Below are 18,942 nucleotides of genomic sequence, written 5' to 3'. Positions count from 1 at the left end.
TTCGGGGTAAAATAATAGAACGTGTTGATTTTTTACAAATTATACTTCGAGGCTTAATGGTATGGCAGGGTATTTCGCGACGAGATTTAGATTTCTATCACTTGCGTAGGTCGAAATCTCACCCTGTCTTTTCTAGCCCATGGTACGTTCCATGTCGTAGGCGGAAGAAGGTTGAAAACACCCGAAAGGCGCGCTCCCTTTAACGTGGTAAAGTTTAACATTAAGTACAGTATTCTGAGAATGAATATACCCTAAAAACAAAGGCATAGTTATTAAGTTGTCAGTCAGAGCGTTAAATTGTAAAAAAGAAGCAAGATATACTTTTGTTTGGCTAACTGTTAGCTTGCTTTGCACTCAGAGATTACTGCCAGGTAGTAGTCACGTTGTAGCGCTTTGCCAGGTGACACTACCGTTCTGTGTCAGTTGAGCATTGCATTAACTGTTACTTACTTGTTCGTGATACAGACGATTCGTTTGTCTCATGGTAAATTTGCTATGCGTAACTATTTCACGGGGCTATTTAATTAATGTCATTGTTGGGATATTGGTCTGCCATCTGTTGCTAAAATGGGACTTTGTCTCAATTAGTGTTAAATATATGTCAAATAAACTATGCTTATGTGGATTTGATGTTTGCCGAATTGAAGGGTGGTCAGTATAGTTTAGGAAAAATACCCAAATATTGTCCTACTATCTTTGTATAACTCTGTGCGTGCAAGGATATGTAAAATATGTAACGGTTTGAACGAAGCTTGGTTTGGCGTTCTCTGACAATAGTCTGGTGCCTACCTTGCGAGGGTGTCTGATTTAACTGTGCTCTTATTGAAGTAATTTGAGATCAGTTTTTCACCCAAATCTACCTCAAGCTAATATGTGTTTGTAATCTGCTTAAAACTGAATAGTTGTTCTCTGTTCTCTTTTATTGTGAGGTAGTACAGTTGAAGCTCTGATCTGGAACCACTTATACCAGGACACACAGCATGCAGGAAGACTCCAGCCGCAGCCCCAGCTACACAGTAGCATGTGAGGACTACGTTCATGTGGTGGAGTTCAGTCCTTTCAGCTCTGGAACTCCTGCCTCTCTCCTTGCCTATGGTGGAAACCAGTATGTTGTAGTGGGCACCTGCCTCTTCCAGGTTAGAGATGCAGCTTCAGACAACCTGGTTAACCTGTTGCACAGTGTATTCCTTCCTTTATGAAGACACACTTGTTCCCACAGGAGGAGGATATGGAGGTTGAGGGAGTTGAATTCAACGTCCTTCGAGCCTTCCATCATGAATTACGCGTCGATGCTCTTGCCTGGAGCCCAGAGTCCCGGCTGGACAGAATACCCACTATCAGGTACTGCTGCTTTGTTTCTAGCACTAGGACAGCTGTATTCAGGGTAGAGCTTAATTTTGGCTCAAACATCACACCAGAGTGGTGCAGAGGGGCTCTTTGTGTCAAAATTAGGCCTGGAAGTGTCAGATTCAAGTTGAAAAAAGTTTCAAAACAAAGTCACTTGAGATTTGGTAGCTAAACTGCAGGTGTGAATCAAGATTATCTTTTCTGATGATTGTCTTCTGGATTTGAGTATCTTACAACTTAGCCCCTGAATACCATGCTTTTCACCTGACAGATCATCTGCTTCTCACTAATACTGAAACCTAGTAGACTTTTCAAACGACTCCATGCTGTAATCATTTCAACTAATTCAACTGGAGGCAGCAGAATCGGACAGAATTGGAACCCTATGGTCCCCTACTAGTTAAGCTATCCCTATATTATGTGAAGTGTTCTTGCTAAGTCATAATTCAGTTTAATTAATGACCTTATTAGCATAACTGGCTATTTTTAACACAAGATGGTGGACATGGTGGAACACCTGCAGCTCTAGTGCCTCTTATGCAAGAGGTCATCACAGCATTGTAAAAGGATTAGAAAATCTAAAGCCATACTTTACTTCCACATCAGAAACCTGACCTTCATATCTTTAACACAACAGGATAATTATTCGCAAGCATTCTTCTTGTGACCAGAACGAGAGGCAGTTGTAGCAGCAGCCACACTGTGTGAAAGTAGTCATCACTGTCACACTGCGGCTGCCAGGATGTGAGCCAAGTTGTTTCAGGTGGCCTTGGACAGGAGGGAAGTAGCCTAACTGTAGATTGTTAGAAAGCAAGAGTTTCCTCCTAATTGGAGCAGTGGATGGGAAGGTTCCGCGGTCCCTCCGGAGGTGTTTAGGCTTTCTGTAATTGAAAAGGAAAGGCAGTGATAATTCCCGGCCTTCTGTGGTTTACTCCACAGGGCCCTTGAGCCAGCCCTGTGACGTGCGCACATGTTATTGCGCTGATGACTACCCACTCAGGTTCCATCCCTCCCTTCGATCTGCACGTAGCCGTGCCTTCCAGGAAAAGTACAACGTTCTCACAGGCCTGCCTCAAGCAGGGGCCCAGAAAGAGCGAGAGAGATGAGGGAAGGAAAGGGGGCTGGAGCTGAAGCTGAAGCGCTGCCACCAACCACCACAGCAGCTTGTAATGGGAACAAATCTGAGGACTATTGAAACCTACAAAGACTACACATAACAACTGACTTCCACCAAATACACAGACAAATACACTGAATAACAGGCAGGCTAGAGTCTTGGGCGCCATTATGTTCCTTTATAAGACAGTTGATAATAGAGAGAGGACAGTTAATGACAGGAAACTGGGGGAGAGAAATGGCAACGACATGCGAAAATGCCCCCAGTCGGACTCAAACCAGGGACGCTGCCGTTAGTGGTTGAGGCATCATTCCCTAGGGCGCCCCAAGGTAGACTGTGATTGTCTACCTGGTGAGGTTGCATCACCAGTCAAATTGCAAATCCTTCTCATATTTATGAACTTTGGACAGAGACAGTGGCTCACTGTTTAGCCCTGTTTCCAGTCTCTATGCTAAGCTAAACTAACTGACTGCTGCCTGTAGCTTCAGACATGAGTACGCCAGTAACGTTCTCATCTAACTTTCAGAAAAAAAGCAACTGATCTTAATCTGATCTCTTCGTGTGTAGCAAAAACTAAAATATTGTGAAAATCATTAAGCTCAGAGCTAATGGAACTTTCAGTGTAAGAATATTGGGAGAAAAAACAAACTGCCAGGCTTCAAAATTCAAACGTCAAAGCAGTTGAGAAAGTTCTGCTCTTGATGTTGCAGATGTTCGTTCCCTCTTCCTAAAAAGTTCTCATGTTTCACACAAAATTTGAATGAAGATTGTGTTTTCAGGTCTCGGTTGAGCTGTATTTGAAGGGGGGTTTTTTTTCACATGGGAAGGGATACATTTTTGTCTCTCTTTTCTGTCTGTTACAAAAACAATAATCACTGTGATTTAAAATAACAAACCTGAAGTTCACTGGAGAAATCCAGTAGTTTACCTTTTTATGGTGACTTTTATTGTATTATACAGGATTATTGAAGATCAAGTCAAGAAAATGGCATTTAACAAAAAAAAAAAAAAGCAAAAAGATCCAGAATGTGTTCCATGTTTTACTCCAAAGTACAGCACTAATTTGTAGGGTTAGAAGGCCTGCCCTAATAGAATCTAATCTACTGTAGCAGTAATACCCCGAAGCACGTTAAGGGTGTTTGTAGTGACATCATGCCAAATCCATCTGTGCCTGCGACTGAAAATGTGTGAACCGCTGTCTGTTTATTCTGGTGATATGTGTGTGTTTTTCTTGTCATAAGTGAGTTAGTGTAATTGTGTGAATAATTGCAGGCACTGGTGTATACGAGGACTGATTAGAGGGAAAGTCCTCTGCCTGGCTCTGCACAGGTTTTTGAACAGAGACATGCGTAAATGGCGTGAGGAATCTTGTTTTTCTCCGTGTTTATCTTAGCTTGCAATTAGAATCTCCCTGGCAGCGTTTCCACTGATCACTGTCCAAGTTTCTACCACACACACTGACGCTCTCAGCCAGAGGTGTCAGTCTAGGCGGTTGCAGGCATGTATGTAGAACAAGATGTTGTCTGTCATTGGGTCTGTACCATCTGACTCTGTTTTGATGTTCTTTCTTTGTTTATTTTTATATCTTTCTTTTCCTCTTCCCCCTTCTTTGCAGATTTTGCACTGCTGCAGCTGACAGAAAGTTACGCCTGCTGACTTCTGATCTTCAGGATAGGCATGAAGTCAAGGTAGTGCAACATCTGGAGCACATTGGCCAGAATTGCGCTTGTCAGTTGGCATCAAACTTTCTCTACTTAGCACTGACATTTGGTACTTAGTGATACAGGAAATGTAGCTGTACACACAGGCAGCAGAGCTGCAGCCTGTGTAGAAAACTCAAATTTGTTCTTTTGTGGATCGTATTTATTGATCATGTGTTTGCCGTTTTCACTTACATATTGTTTTTCTGTACTGTTGCCTAGGTGATGGAGGGCCACACCAGCTACATTAACCATTTGGTGTTCGAGCCCACAGAGGGGAAACAAATTGCTTCCGTCAGTGATGACCACACTTGCAGGTCCAAACCGTTTTGTTTCCATGTGTGTGTGCGTGCATGTGGTTGCCTGTGTGTGTGTGCATGCGTGTGCGTTTATGTGTGTGCGCTTAGCTTCTGATTTTCAGTTCTGTTCTCTGTTAATGGTGCAGAAAGTCCTGACTGTGTTTCCACAGTGAAACTTGATGCTAAGCACAACATGCTCCGGTGTGACTGTGCGTAAGCACAGAGCTGCTTTGTAGCTTTTCTAGCTAATTGGTTAAATATGGAAATCCAATTAGCTGCAGAAAGATTTTCCTTTCTAAGGGGGACCTATAATAAGGCCCCCCAAATTTTCCTTTTCAATTAATGCTAGAGGAGGGAAAAAGTGTGTCAGTAGCCAGGGTCACTACAGGGACAACCCCCTCTACATCAGGAGGCTGGTTCTCTTGCAACATGCAAACCAGTGTTGCAGGACTGGGCCCTGCTGTAATGTTGTTAATGTACAGTACATGTTTTTTTCTTTGAATTTTTATACTTTATGATTCAAGCCGAAAGCTGGTTTAGTTTAAGTGCCACTGTTTTTACCCATTAAGGCTGTTTGGAAAATCTGGGTGATTAGTAACGATCAGTAGATCAGTTTGGAACCACTGGGAGTCTGTGTTAGGTCCGATTTTTTTTTTATCTATCAGAAAATGACATTTCCTTTTTCATGTTGATTTATACAGATGGGAGGAACAACTCACATTATAATCTTGACTCTTATCTCTACGATTATAAATTAATTTACAGATGTTCAGAGATGATTCCTGTGTTGTTACTGGCTTTCTTTAAAGTTCGACCAGTTAAAGTTCATGGACTTTGGGCTCGTTTGTTTGTTTAATCTGTTTTTCATTCAAAATCATTTGAACGCAGCCCATGTAGCCTCTTCATAAATGACTGTATCATCCACAGCCACAGACAGCAGGGTCCACTGCCTTGCTGGAGTGACGAGCTAACATTTACGTAAGGCACTTGTAAGGAATTTATAGTGTCTAAAATGTGAAAGCTGGGTTTATTTTCCAGCCCTAGCATACATAATATATATACCTGACAACTGGTTAATTTGTCAGTATTAAACACTTGGGCAATCACAGGCCTATTGATCGTCCGATCCCTCTCAGTGCCGTCGTCCTGCCACATCAGGCCGTCTGAGATCACACAGAGAGAGTGAGTCTCCTCCACTCCCATCCACTCTCCTCTTCCCCTCCCTCCGCTGACCAGCCAGAGAAAACAGGAGTGCGCTCCATCTGCTGAAAGATTTAAATTCTGTCATGTTGAGAAAATATGGGACGCGGGAGGAAGACAGAGGCGGAACAAGGGATAGATCAAGTTAACAGGAGAGGACCTTCCAGTCAGCCCACACAAACTGAGGCTCAATATGAGAGGAAGAAACTGGTCCTGCAGAAAGGGAGGGAGTGAAGTGTACGCCTGCATGCATAGGCTCATGACCTCTCCATCACTCTGTTAGGTTTGGCAGCCGTGCCTCTACTATAAGTTTGCTTAGCTTTGTCATCACTGTCCCCTGCAGTTGTGGGAACTCTGCTGTTGCCAACGTGCAACCTGACGCTGCAGCATCTAGGTGGGGAGCCAGACTCCACTTCCTCAGGGGAGTTTACATTTGGCTCATGTAGTCTAAACAGCTCGTGGTATCAGTATAGATGGAGTCAGAGTCTGAGGGGAAATGTGCCACCTAGAGATCTTAAGAGCACACTGCAGGATCTTGATGGGATTTGGGGTTGACCGAGTTCACCGATGAACTCAGGATAACGCACACCTGCTGCAGCTTTTTTTTTGTTGTTCTCAGTGATAATCCGTTTTTCTTGATCTTTAATGTTGTGTAAGTGAAACAAATAACAACAGCTTGATATGTCGTCCATGCTTCCATCCCGTCTTCTATCCTAACCTTTTTTTAGACTGACATATCACCACAGCGCTATTAGATAACCTCAAGTAACTTCATCAGCACCACCCATCATCATCAATGGATTAAAAACTGTATGTTATTCAACACGATTAGGTATAAAAAGGTGGCAATTACGATATTAAAATTACATTTATACTGCAAGCATTTGTGTGCAGAAGCGGGATTTTTCAGCCATTTTTTTTTTTTAAATTACTTTTAACTCCACCACTCTGTTTATCTATCAATTTAAACATTTATCCATAACATTTAGCTATTTCAAGCATAGATCCATTGCTTTTAGGTGTTAGCGTGGGTCACTTTTTAATATGAAATCATTATTTCTGTTTGAAATTAGCTGAGCTACTCCACAGTCTCTCCACACCTTGGGGTACAAGTACCCCTGGGTGGGAGTTAACTTTTCATTTTATATGCATATCCTATATCTCTTGCTAGGCATTTTAAGGGGATCCCTGAACTCACCAAGTTTATGGGGAGAAACGAGCTCATCCAAAAAACATATCAAATGGTTTCAATAACTCTTTCAACAGCTAAAGTGCAAAAGATAATGTTAGTGTTCCAAATCTAAATTAAATCTTGAGCAGGTCGTGTTAGAATACATGCTGATGCGGACATTGTGCACCACGACTGGGGCGACCCTGCCAGGCACTGGGATGGGATTATATTGTTTGACTCTCCTTGTTCTCTCCCTCCAGAGAGTCACCTTTGATTATTTACTCTGCTCTCTACAGTAAATCAGATCACACAGCACTAACAGCATTTCCCGTTTCCTCCACATATGGGAAACACTGACGAACGGTAATGCTCTGGCCTCGATGTTTTCTCACTTAGATAACACAATACAGGACTTGAGATGTCCTTTTCAACTCTGTTGTACATGGACGCGGAGTGTTATTTCTTGATGTAGTGTTATGCAATTATACAATGTTTTATCAGAGGCGGTCACGCGTGTTTTCGTGTCTCATGTCTTTCACCTCGTTCGGCAAAGTTTATGTTTTTTTGGGGAGCCGGTGCTCTCCATTTGAAGGGCAGAGTGGTTGACCACAGTTTGGCCGTTGGTGGTGTAGCGTGCAATTGAGCTCTGCTTGGCTAGTGGTCTGAAAGAATAGGGTTTAGTGGTTGTTTTTCTGGTGTGGTCTGGGGGTTTTTTCTCCCCCCCCCCCAGCTTCACTCATGCTCCATGGTGGAGGCTCTGGCTGCGTCTGCACATGGGCAAAGAAAAGAAGCCCAGAGTTTCGACAGGGCTCTATCCTGCTGCAGGGGAGACGAGGCAGGAAAAGTTGAGTGTTTACTGAGGTCTTCATCTGAGACGGGGCATATCCTCCCCTACACCGCACCACTGAGGACATCAATCTCTCCAACAACACACTTGACATTTAGATGGTCTTTGGAGGTACTTTTTGGGCTTTATTAGATGATGTCTTCTGCATGACCTCATCAGTCAGCGCCTTCCCATGCTTCACAAGCGTTTGTTTTATATTCCCAGAAACACTTGTAGCCTCCTACTCCACCCCCCCAACCCTTACTCCCCCATCCCCACCTTTTCTTCTAGTTCAGGGATTGTTCAGATGTGGTTAACCATAGATCCAGGTCTCAGGAACCGCAGCTCCCCTCATCCAAGTGATTCATTACATCCGTGGTGTTTCTCAGCTGCTTTTGCTATCATAGCTCGTATTTAGCTGTAGAATTGGGTATTATTTTAATGAAGATTGGTCATAATCCTCACACAACCTTTGATTCTTGGTTGACGTCTGCTTGCAAGACCTCTCTGTTTCACTTGCATAAAGTAGGATGCTGTTCAACTTCTGTCCTCTGCTCTTCCTCAACTGACGTGCGTTCTGCTACCCTCTCTGTACTCCACAGAAAATGAATGGCAGCGGGCCGCCCACAGCGAAACATTTGCTGTAATGTGAGTGGAGCGTAACGCCGACTCAGGCGAGGGTGATGCCCCCCCCACCCGCCCTTGCTATCATAGCTCAATGTAATGTGAGGCTGGCGTTTTCCCTGAAAGAGGAGTCCAGCATAAGTCTGTCTGTCTTCACAGCTCAGGGCCCAGATCCGCGAAAAGAGCCCGTTTTCCCTGGAAAAGCATGAAGACCCTGTACATCACTTGTGTACAACTAGCAGGATTTAGATAGATTAGGAGCAAACATGAACTTGGATGAAAACATGCCGTCTATCATTGCCCACGTGCGTGCCATAAAAGCCTGTTAGTTGTGTGTCTTGTACTGAGCTACAAGTTTAGGGGAAAATTTAGCATGAATTGTGTAGAAAACAGATCAGAAGAAGGAACAATTAAATGCCGTTTTTAAGAATACATTGGCACACAGTAATGGAGTCACTTTATATTTATCATGATCAAGACTGTGTATGTGAGAGACTTTGGCTTTCTGGACCATGAACTATGTCATCGCATTTTAGATTGAAAGAAACCTTGGGAAGGTGTTTTTTTTTTTTTCAGCTCTTATGTAAGCATCTAAGGGTGGCTCAAAATCCGATGCTATTTTTAGAACTGTGCTCTAAAACCCTATCTTTGTTGTTAATTAAGAGGTAGTGGATTTTGTTTTGGGTTTTTGGCCAAGAGCAGTTCACATATCAAGTAGAATCAGTCCATAACATTACTAATTAGACCTGATTAAAAGCCCTGTGTTTGCTACCCCTTCACAGTAATGAGACAACCATACAGGTTTTTGCAGAGAATTCTCACAGCACTTTTAAGTTTCTAATAAAACAGTTACTTACAAAGCTGGAGATTTTGCAAATTTAATGTTAGTTCCAATAAAGCACTGAAAGCAAAGCAGGTCATACAAGGTACTGCTCCGTCTCATCAGCTGTGCTGTATTTTATTGGTGTTCATTTTAACTCTCATTTTAATTTATCTGTACAGGGTGTGGGACCTGGATGGAAATGAAAGCACCACTTTCAGACTTCGCTCTCCTGGCATCAGTGTGTGCTGGCACCCAGAGGAAGTCTGTAAGGTAGGAGCGGTTTGTTGTTAGATACGTGCTCATATTATGAGGTCAAGCGTCGTCTGTCATGTATGACATTAACATAGCCAGGTGTGAGGTTAGGTGAACTGTAAAATCTAACTTTGTCACGGGGCGTCTCCATGTGTTTTGTCTCAAGCCAAAAAAAACACTAGATGACAGAATAGCTGATATGGCTTTTGCAGATGATTTTTTTTTTTTTCAGAATTGGGACAGGTCTTCATTTAATCGTCCTCCCGTGCTCCTTGCTCATCTCAGATGTCCAGATTGTTAAATGCTGGGAAAGAGAATAAGTGCATACTGAAAATAGATGGATGCTGATTTCTGTGACCTGTCTGTCCTCTCCAGTTAATGGTGGCAGAGAAGAAGGGGACAATTCGCTTCTATGACCTGGTCACCCAGCAGGCCATTCTGTCGCTGGACTGTGGCCAGTCGCCACTGATGTCGGCTGACTGGTGCCTCACCAACACCATCAAAGTTGGCGCTGTGGCAGGCAACGACTGGCTCATCTGGGACATAACTCGTTCCAGGTGAGGGAACGTATGGGACTGATGCTGCTTGAGGTGCTGATATGGGATATGTCTAAACCCTGTGTTCATTGTTTGCAGTTATCCACAAGAAAAAAGACCAGCCCACATTGACAAAGCTCGGTTATTCAAGTAAGGAAGCTGATTCATCTTTTTAAATGCTTTAAGTTGTCGTTGTTCTTGGTTTTTACCAATTTCCTCAGAAAATAACCATGTTTTATTCAGTAGGTGATGTTGAGTGTGTGTAAGCACTGAAAACAGTCTGACAATAATTTGCCTTAACTGTTGATATTCTATATTCAAGCAATTATAGAACATGTCATGACATTCAAACGGATGTTATTCTCCTCCTCAGGTGGTCTCGGGCCAATGAAAACCTCTTTGCCACCACTGGATGTCCAGGGAAGATCAGCAGTCAGTTACTCATCCACCATCTTGGCCACCCGCAGGTCAGTGAGATACTTTTCATCATCCGGATCATTATCTTTTTAATGTTCTTTAACAGGTCCCTTCTTATGTCACATACCAATGTCATTACAGCCAGTGATGATCGGATCAGCACCGGTAGGATCAGGCCTCAGCTGGCACCGGACACTTCCTCTTTGTGTGATTGGTGGCGACAGGAAACTTTGCTTTTGGATGACTGAGATGTAGACATCTGTGCAGCACTTTCCACGGTGGATAATAGGTCTTCTGTTTCTATTCAAGTAAATGTTCAATAAAATATTTTTCTGAGTATCTGCTGAGTTGGTATGGAATTTGATGGAAATTGGCTGCATGTTTGAGCTCTGTTGTTTTTTATTTTTGACTACCCCTTCAGGTCAGCTACAGATAAACGGGCTGGTCTGGTCTCTGCGAAGAGCTCATTTTTCTTTTCTCTGAAGAGTGAGTTACATCAGTTGTCTGTTATGTCCTGCCAAGGGAGCTGTAGTTCAAAGGAATGCGTCGAGGCCTCGGTGCCAAATCTCCACTTCACCAGTCAACATGATCATCATGCTACAGGTGTTCTTTATCTGTTTCTCCTTTTTCTCACTATCCATGACTGTCTCTGAATCATATCAAGAACATATCTCTGTATGGGCTGTTCCACCTGCTGTTGACAGTTTATAATTCACAGAAAGGTTGGATTAGGATGAGGAAAATCCAGGCGGTCTGGCTGTGGTCCAGCTGTTGGGCAAACCCTGCAGGAGGTGCTGGGTTGTGTGGTCATAGGAGAAGCTTTGGGAAGCATGGGAGTCTGAGGCCATTTCAGGTCATCTACAGCTCCATGGCATGTGAACTGAGTGGTTAGTGAGGATGCTGGGAGAGGAAGAGATGCGCATCACCTTACCTTGGTGAATAATTAGCGATGCTCCATGGACCGAACATGGAAGACAAGGGGTCATTTGGCAGAAACTTGTAATGCCCTCTGGTAAAACAACGATGCATTGTGCTGTCACAGGAAAGCCATTTGTGAGAAACCACCATCTCCATTTTCAGTCATACGCCGGCTAAGCTGCAGAGGGCACTCATTTAATTAACTTGATCATGAATCATTCAAGGTGACAGCTGATCACCTGTTTCCACAGATGTACTTAATCTTGAAGGGTGTAGCGTTGGATGAATGTGCAGTCACACCTGAGCGTCTAACAGAGCCGTTTATTGTACTTTATTAACATATATGTCAGCTGAAACACTAGGTTGTATTGTGCAACGATGTCTCTGCGCGACAGAATGGAGCGAGCACAGGCCGTGGAGACCTCCACTCTTTCAAACCAGTTCGTCAACCTTGTATATTTCTTGGACAGGACGTGTTAACCGCCATCCGCAAAGCATAACATGCTACTGCTCTCCTGGTCCACTCTTTTGTTTGAACAAGTCCAATGTGGTCTCTGCTCTCTGCGTTTGCTGTGCTTTAGGTGCAAGTGGTGCTTGAGCAGCTGCGTATAACACGGGAGATGTCAATGTCAGAGCAAGAGGCTGCCATTTTCATCTGTGCACACTCTGAATGTTCTCCAAAGAGTATAAAAGCAGCCATAGAGGGAGCTGGAATCAGTAACTGAGCCAGTTTCCTCTGAAACATGCGTCATGAATCTCAGTGGCTTCTCAAATCCCAGTGACTCAAGGACACCATCTGATGGGCAGGGAGTGGAATTGCACTGAGATTTAAATCCATTTTGTCTGCATGCTGATTTCTACAACATATGATCCATCTTGGACATCTTACAAACTCACCTCTTTCCTGGAAGCACGTCCTCAGATGTCACTGCCCTGGGCCTCCGTGTACCTTTGATGTAATCTGAATGAAGCTATTGTGCTTCACAAACAGTTTGATCTCTTGTGGCAGTGTGTGTGGACTAATAACAAACTGTGAAATGGATGAAAGAGAGATCAGACCGCCTTAAAATCCTCACCAACTTTCTCCTAATCTCCCCCTCAGATAATTCTTCTGCGGCCCTGCCAACTTTAAGCCCAGGCTCAACAAAAAGAGAGCAAATAAAAATAATGAGGAGCATGATATGAGGGGAAACAAAGAAAGAGATTAGAGCTCTTTGAGGCTGGTGTTTGATTTAATCTCACGGCTGGTTTGTTTGCGATGATTTCCCAGAATGAAGCGATTATGTCGATCTTGATGAGTGGAAGAGAGTCCGCTGAAAAGTGCTCCATCACTACTTTTGGGTGGAGTTTGTTGATCATTTGAACAGTAGATCCATGCCGTCAAACACTTTGTGGCAGTTGTTTATTAAAAGGTAAATTATTTATTGAAGTGTTATAAATCAATTGTAAACTATTAATAAAGAACTTTTGGGTTGCCAGGTGTTTATCCTCCCACAGTGGGTGAGTGGGACACCTGTTCGACTTTTTACAACCCATAAGCTCTTTTTAAAGGAATAGTTCATTTCAGGAAATAGCCTTCATTGCTTTCTTTCTAATACTGAGATGAGAGATTTGGTCTATTTCTCATGACTGTGTGTTAAGAATAGGAATGGACAGTCAGAGCATTTTAAGCCCAGCTTAGCAGCAAGGACCAGGCACACAGTGTCTTTCTGGTGGAGGATCCACCATGCAAAGGGGTTTTTCATGCCCTGGCAAGCTGAAGGGTGTTCTTATTAGCAGAGCTGGAGTCAAGATGTGTTTAGCTTAGCTTACCATAAAAAGTGGAAGCAAGGGGAAAACAGTGAGCCTGGCTTTGTGCTAAGTTGAAAAACTCACATACCAACACCTCTTACTTGCTTACTCCTTTGTCCCCAGTGGGAGATAAAGCTGCAATAAGCTTCCTCCATCATTCCCTATCCTTGGCAAAATGTTGATCCTCACCCCCAGTTAAGTTCATCTTGGCTACCTCGTCAGTACCAGCTCTGCGCCAGGTCATTTTGGTCTTCCAAGTTTTATTTTGCCTGGAGGAGTCCATCTCAGCACAACTTCTGGGATGAGAACCGCGTCCAGTTGACGTGCATTGCCCAGCCATCAGTCGACTCTGCCTTACTTCACTGATGATATTCTTGCTCTTGGTTTCTCTGTGTAATTCCAGGGTCGTGATCTTGTTAGGCCAGAAGATGCTGCATAGCTTTCTCAGACAGTCCTTTTCATATCGCTGTGGTCTCCTGCCAGTATTCAGAACCAAACAGGATGGACTTGATGTTATTCTTACATAGATGGGCTTTTGGTTTAGGTTGTATAACTTGGACTTCCTGATGTTGCAGAGCTGGTAAAACACATCCTGGCCTTTCTCCAGTCTTGCCTTGATGCATATTCTTCCTCTGTAGTTGTTTAACATGAACACAAACAAATCACACCTCACACAGTATCTTTCTGAGTTCTTGGGCCTGAGGGTAAAGTGAACCTCATGACCCTGTTTCCAGCCCTGAGGAGGCAACCAAGCCAGCGTAGGGATGGGATGGCCCTGACATCAATAAAGGAAACACTTATGGTTGGAGTCAGGATGATACAGCGTTTGGGATTTGTGGCGAGTACGCGAGGCACAAGAAGCTAGCTGGATCCCTCTCTGGTCGTCCTGTTGCCGTGGCAACCCGCTTTTGTTTAGCGCTCAGCAGATTTGGATCCTGGCGGTGGTTTCATGGGGATTTGTGGATTTGAGAGCACTGGATGTACAACGAGATACAAGGAATTATAAAGTGTTTGACTTTTGGTTGGAGAGAGTGTGTATGTATGTGTGTCCCTACACACTTGTCAAGCAGTAGATCACTCTTTCCCTCCGGTTGCTTTATCCCTCTCTCTCTCTCTCTCTCTCTCTCTCTCTCTCTCTCTCTCTCTCTCTCTCTCTCTCTCTCTCTCTCTCTCTCTCTCCACACACAATTTTTTCTACTCCACAAACACAGGCTTTCCCAGGGAGGCCAGAGCAGGGCTTGATTTACTGTACAGTGGAATTATGGGAAGGGAAAGCTTCCCAACACAAGGTGGACGACGGGAGGGTTTGCCAGCCACCGTGCTGATGGTGTTGATGCTTTATGAGTCCTGCAGATGGAGATGATTTGTCTTTTCAAGGGAAAGCTTTGACGTGTGTGGCTCTGATATGCATTGTCGCCTGTGTGGAGATCAATAAGCTGGACGTCCATCAAAAACCCTGAAGGCCAAATTCTCCAGTTGCATGGAGGAAGAGAAATAAAGAGAGAAGAGCATCTGTCAGCAGTGCAGCCCTGCGGACCATACTGCGGTCGACTGTGAGGTCCTGGTGACCTGGCCTTACTGATGTGCTGGGCCTCAGTGCTGGCTCTGGCCTTGACCAGCAGAGGGAACATAATACTTAAATCATTCATAATTAGCTCCTTCCCTTTGCTTAATAACACATGAAGATAAATGGGTTCCAAGAATTTTCCAAATGGAAATAGTTGGTTTGGAATTAAAAGCTAGAAAATGGCCTACAAGCCTTGTATTGTAGTGGTTCACTCTCACTCTCCTGTTCCTCCTGCAGGCAAACACAGGGCAACACTCCTGACTTTGGCATGTTTCTCTGAAATGTCTAATGCTTAAGTTTTGAAGAGACTTATTCCTGAAAATAAACATTTATTTGTTTTTACATAATCTTCACATTACATCATACATTATACACACAAATAAATGGCGCTCTGGAACCTCACCAAGCTGACTACACTGTGATGTTCATTTATTTGTTGTTCATAATAGTTGCTCTGATATACAAACGTCCAATCTTTTTCTTGCAAGTTTCTGTCTTATCTCTACAGAAAGTCTGTTCCTGGCCTTAAGATGAGCTGAGCTTCTCCAAGGCACTGTGCAGGGTCTTCAGGTCTTCTCTCATCTGGCTCAGAGCGTTTTGGATCTTGCTGGGTTGATCCAGAACCTCCATGCTGCAGGTAAAGGGGTCATAGCGAACTGCAAAGGGACGCTTGATGGTTGTAGAGTACTTCCTGTGGAAGTGAACGAATGCATATGGATTAGAAAGTAATTTAAGGAACCTTTTTAATGTAATATATGTTGGGTTTTTTTCTTTTTTTAATTCTGCCACCAACTCTATCATAACTCAGCTGAATGAACACGGATCTTATGTTCGTTACAAGGGTTTCCCAACAGTATTTAACATAAAGCACTGAGTAAATACCTCAGCTTAGTCTTTGCATCCTCAAAGCTCTCAGACACAAAGTAAACAGGCTGGTAGGTTTGGTCCTGGTACGGCTGCACTGCTGTCTCCTCTGGGTTGAACGGCTTGTACTCTGGCTCATTAGACAGAGCGTACTGGAGGAACAGATCAAAGACTGTTGGTACTCCAAGCAAATAAAATAAGAACACACTGCAGAACAAAATTTACATGTGAACAGAGAGATTGTGCTTACAACGAGCTCTCCATAGGACGACAGGAGTCCAGCGCCGTAAGCTTTCACCGCTCCATTCTGTTTACAGAGGCCAAACTCCACAGTAAACCAGTATAACTATGGGAGAACACAACAGAAAACAGCAGATGATGAAAATCATTTCAAGTCTGTCTGGAAGAGGAAACTATTGATCAGCTATTTATAGTGACATTATTTATATATGATGTAGAGACAAGCTGAGAAGAAGGGCAGTTTTAAAGTTGGCAAAAAGGAACCTGAACTCCAAAGGGGTTAAACACAATGTGCAGTCATTGACTTTAGCCACTAGATGGCACTGAATATCCATTAAATGCACAAAGTGAGTATTTGCCATTAGAAATTAAAATGCTTTGCTCCGACCATCTGATCTTAAATAATTTTCCTCCTCCTTTTTCATTTTTATGCCAAAGGACTAGTTATACAAATATCAAGCTTTAGGCATATTTTTAAATTCCACTTAATTTACTTTTAAATTCATTTATTTACAGCTGTAAATCTCTTTTCTTTTAAAAAGATAAATAAGACCTACCGTTGACAGTTTCTCAATGTCCTCATCTGAAGCTCCAAGCGAAGCAAGTCCAATCTCCTGTTGGTGTTCAAATGACTTAGTATTAAAGTTAATACAACAAAAATTTTACTATCAAAGAACTTGCAGTGTAACATGGTCCGCTTACCTGTGAAAACTGGGCGAATTCTTTATCTGACAACATGGGAATGTGGCCAAGTAGTTCATGACAGCAGTCTCTGTCAGAGCAGAATGAACAGAGTCAAAAAAAAAGAAAAAACAGCTGAATATGCACATAAATAAATAAGTCATGTCCAAAATAAACAGCGACTTACGGCTCAGGGGAGTGCATGGGTGCAGAGGAGTGTCGGATGTACTGTGTGCACTGAAACACCCTGAAGGCCAGACTGGCAAGGAAATCTCTGGCTGAGAGGAGGCCGGCCACGGGACGCAGCTGGAAACCTGTTTTCTCTGAAACGACCAAAGAGGAGAGGAACTCTGTCACAGGCATAAAATGCCATAAAATAAATCTTCTTTCTCTGTCTCTTGTAGAACTTACAGAAGAACATCATTTATTCTGCTTTTCCAATCTGTGTTATCCTTTGAAGACCAAAATCTCTTTTAATTCTAATTTTTCAGCCCTTGTCACCTTTCAGGAAGGCGGAAACCTCTCTGAGCTGGGGGATGCAGTCCTCTCCATAGCCACACTCTTTCTCCAGCTGCTGCAGACCGTCCAGGAACTGACGACAGGCCAGACTCGGGTAAATACTCCGCAGCTGCTGGTAAACCTCCCTCCTTTAAACACAATCACACCTTATAAGCACATCACTGTACTTTGAATCATTCCCACATCTGTATCTGTAACTGTGCAGTTCATTCTCACCATGTGGATACTTCTTCTGCTGTATATTCCACAATGGGCAGTGCATCCCCCCTGCAACAAAGAAAACTCATTTATGACAGGATATTTAAACGATTATCAGAAAACAGATGGACTTCTTTTGTGATCTGACTCACTGTTTGTATCTGAAGGCAAGCTCAGCGATGAAAGCCCGTCTTTTTCTGTATTCTGGATCGTTGAATCCCTGCAAAAAAAAAAAAAAAAAAAAGATTTAAAATTACCATAAAATAATATTATGAAATAATAAATAGGCTGTATTTTCTCTGATAAATAAGAAGAAAATGGTGATGTTCTGCGGTAGATTTGTAAACACTCACTGGATGGTCCTGATCCATGTCTGGATCAAATTTGGTTATTAACATGTTGCATCTGTCCAGGTCTTTTATCTGTCGAGGAAACCAGGGAACTGTGATGTTGATGGGAGGAAAAAAAAAATTAATTAGTGGTTTTGTAATTGGCCTGGTTGCATGTTATTATCACATGGAAACATTCAAAGGGAGTCTTCACAGAATAAATGGGGTTGTAATGATACAGCAGTGGGTGTAATAATAAAATCATGTACTTGCCTTTTTCCTCTGGTATCGAGCGAACATCATCAGCCACTCTCTTCAGGGAGTTGATGAAAACGTCCAGGTCAGAGCTGTGAACTTCACATTTCATGAAAAACTCCAGGTCTGTCGTGCTGTTTTTTGACTTCCTCCCTGGTCGACTTTCAATGTGGAGAAGTTTAGCTTCAAACGTCTGAGAGTAAAAGTAAAGAGAGCAACAGATGTCAAAAAACAAAAATACAGAGAGCAAGACAAAAACAAATCTCTCTTTTTGTTCTTTTAATCTTTCTAATCAATGATTTGCTTTTCATCATCTTGACTAAATTTATTGGAAGTTAAAGCCTAAGATGATGCACATTATGGACTTTTTTTGCCTGTTTTTAAAAACTAAATCCTTAACCTACATCCATAAAACAAAGCTAGAGCGATGAATTGAGCAACATAAGTACAAAATTTGAGGTATTTTACTTGAGTATTCCCATTTATTCTTACTTTTTACTTCTACTCCACTCCACAGGAAATTAATTTATAAAATATTATGCATTATACAGATTTAATTACCAACAGTATATAATGTAGTTAAAATTGGCTTAAACTCAACTAAATACAACAGTTAAAGTACAGCTCACATGTTAATCCACAATCAGTAATTTTACTTTTGATGCATTAAATTCATTTTTCAACTAATGCATATGGACTTTTACTTAATAATATAATTATAAATGTTACCAGTAATCAGTTTATCAGAGTATCTTACAGTAAAGTACAGTTACTACACTGATCTGAATAATGATCTAATGATCTGAATACTTCTCTTCCACCTCTGCAGATTTGGGGCTCACCTCGAATACTTTCCCAGTTTTGAAGAATCCTGCGTTTTTCTCATTGCTGAGAGTGAACAGGACGTTCAGCGTGACCCTGCCGTCCTTCTCTTCAAACACAAAGCTGTCTCCGTACCTGGAGGGCCCCGGGGAGCCACCGGAGCCGCTGCTGCGCTCCCTGCGAGCATCTTCGATCAGACTCTGCTTCCTCCCGCTGAAAGGTGCCGCCTGCACCACACTCTCCGTCTTCATCTATATGGTCTCTGCTGGAGGCTTCACACAGTTACCAGGGCGAACCGTCTATGTGCCATCATCAGTGCAGTGGACAGGTTTAAATACTCTGTCATCTGAGGGATTTATGGAGATGAGTTGCGCAAGTACAACACGTGCGTTAGGCTTTTTTGGGTCTCTTTTACGTCATGATATTACATCCATTTATGGGACAAA

The 18,942-nt window shown here is 42.8% G+C and overlaps 2 protein-coding genes across 7 annotated transcripts; one reads left to right on the top strand and one right to left on the bottom strand.

Moving 5' to 3' along the window:
* Positions 1-109: 109 nt before the first annotated feature.
* nup37 (nucleoporin 37) lies at positions 110-18,636 on the top strand. Of its 6 annotated transcripts, XR_005892829.1 has the most exons (14): positions 256-484; positions 930-1,136; positions 1,220-1,341; positions 4,080-4,152; positions 4,387-4,481; positions 9,287-9,377; positions 9,735-9,916; positions 9,995-10,045; positions 10,269-10,362; positions 10,454-10,620; positions 10,734-15,225; positions 16,865-16,986; positions 17,713-17,798; positions 18,504-18,636. XR_005892829.1 is itself a non-coding variant. In XM_041029802.1 (11 exons), the coding sequence occupies exons 2-10, from the start codon at positions 981-983 to the stop codon at positions 10,565-10,567; spliced, it is 978 nt and encodes a 325-aa protein (XP_040885736.1). In that variant the 5' UTR covers positions 255-484; positions 930-980; the 3' UTR covers positions 10,568-10,590; positions 10,734-15,133. The 6 variants fall into 6 exon arrangements, 2 of the variants coding, with proteins under 2 accessions (XP_040885736.1, XP_040885737.1); XR_005892828.1 differs by lacking the exons at positions 16,865-16,986; positions 17,713-17,798; positions 18,504-18,636 and having other exon boundaries at positions 10,734-10,915; positions 15,097-15,199; XR_005892827.1 differs by lacking the exons at positions 256-484; positions 16,865-16,986; positions 17,713-17,798; positions 18,504-18,636 and adding an exon at positions 110-207 and having other exon boundaries at positions 934-1,136; positions 10,734-15,133.
* th2 (tyrosine hydroxylase 2) lies at positions 15,106-18,747 on the bottom strand. The gene is made up of 12 exons (XM_041029801.1): positions 18,517-18,747; positions 17,693-17,867; positions 17,444-17,532; positions 17,243-17,310; positions 17,109-17,159; positions 16,875-17,020; positions 16,561-16,696; positions 16,395-16,464; positions 16,250-16,306; positions 15,703-15,798; positions 15,471-15,604; positions 15,106-15,279 (listed from the first exon to the last, which is right to left on the bottom strand). The coding sequence occupies exons 1-12, from the start codon at positions 18,745-18,747 to the stop codon at positions 15,114-15,116; spliced, it is 1,419 nt and encodes a 472-aa protein (XP_040885735.1). The 3' UTR covers positions 15,106-15,113.
* Between the last annotated feature and the right edge of the window lie 195 nt (positions 18,748-18,942).

The sequence above is a fragment of the Toxotes jaculatrix genome, chromosome 22, assembly GCF_017976425.1.
Source record: "Toxotes jaculatrix isolate fToxJac2 chromosome 22, fToxJac2.pri, whole genome shotgun sequence".
In the NCBI taxonomy this organism is placed as follows: Eukaryota; Metazoa; Chordata; class Actinopteri; family Toxotidae; genus Toxotes; species Toxotes jaculatrix.
Note: the sequence above shows the minus strand (reverse complement) of the source record. Positions and strands in the feature narration are given on the sequence as shown.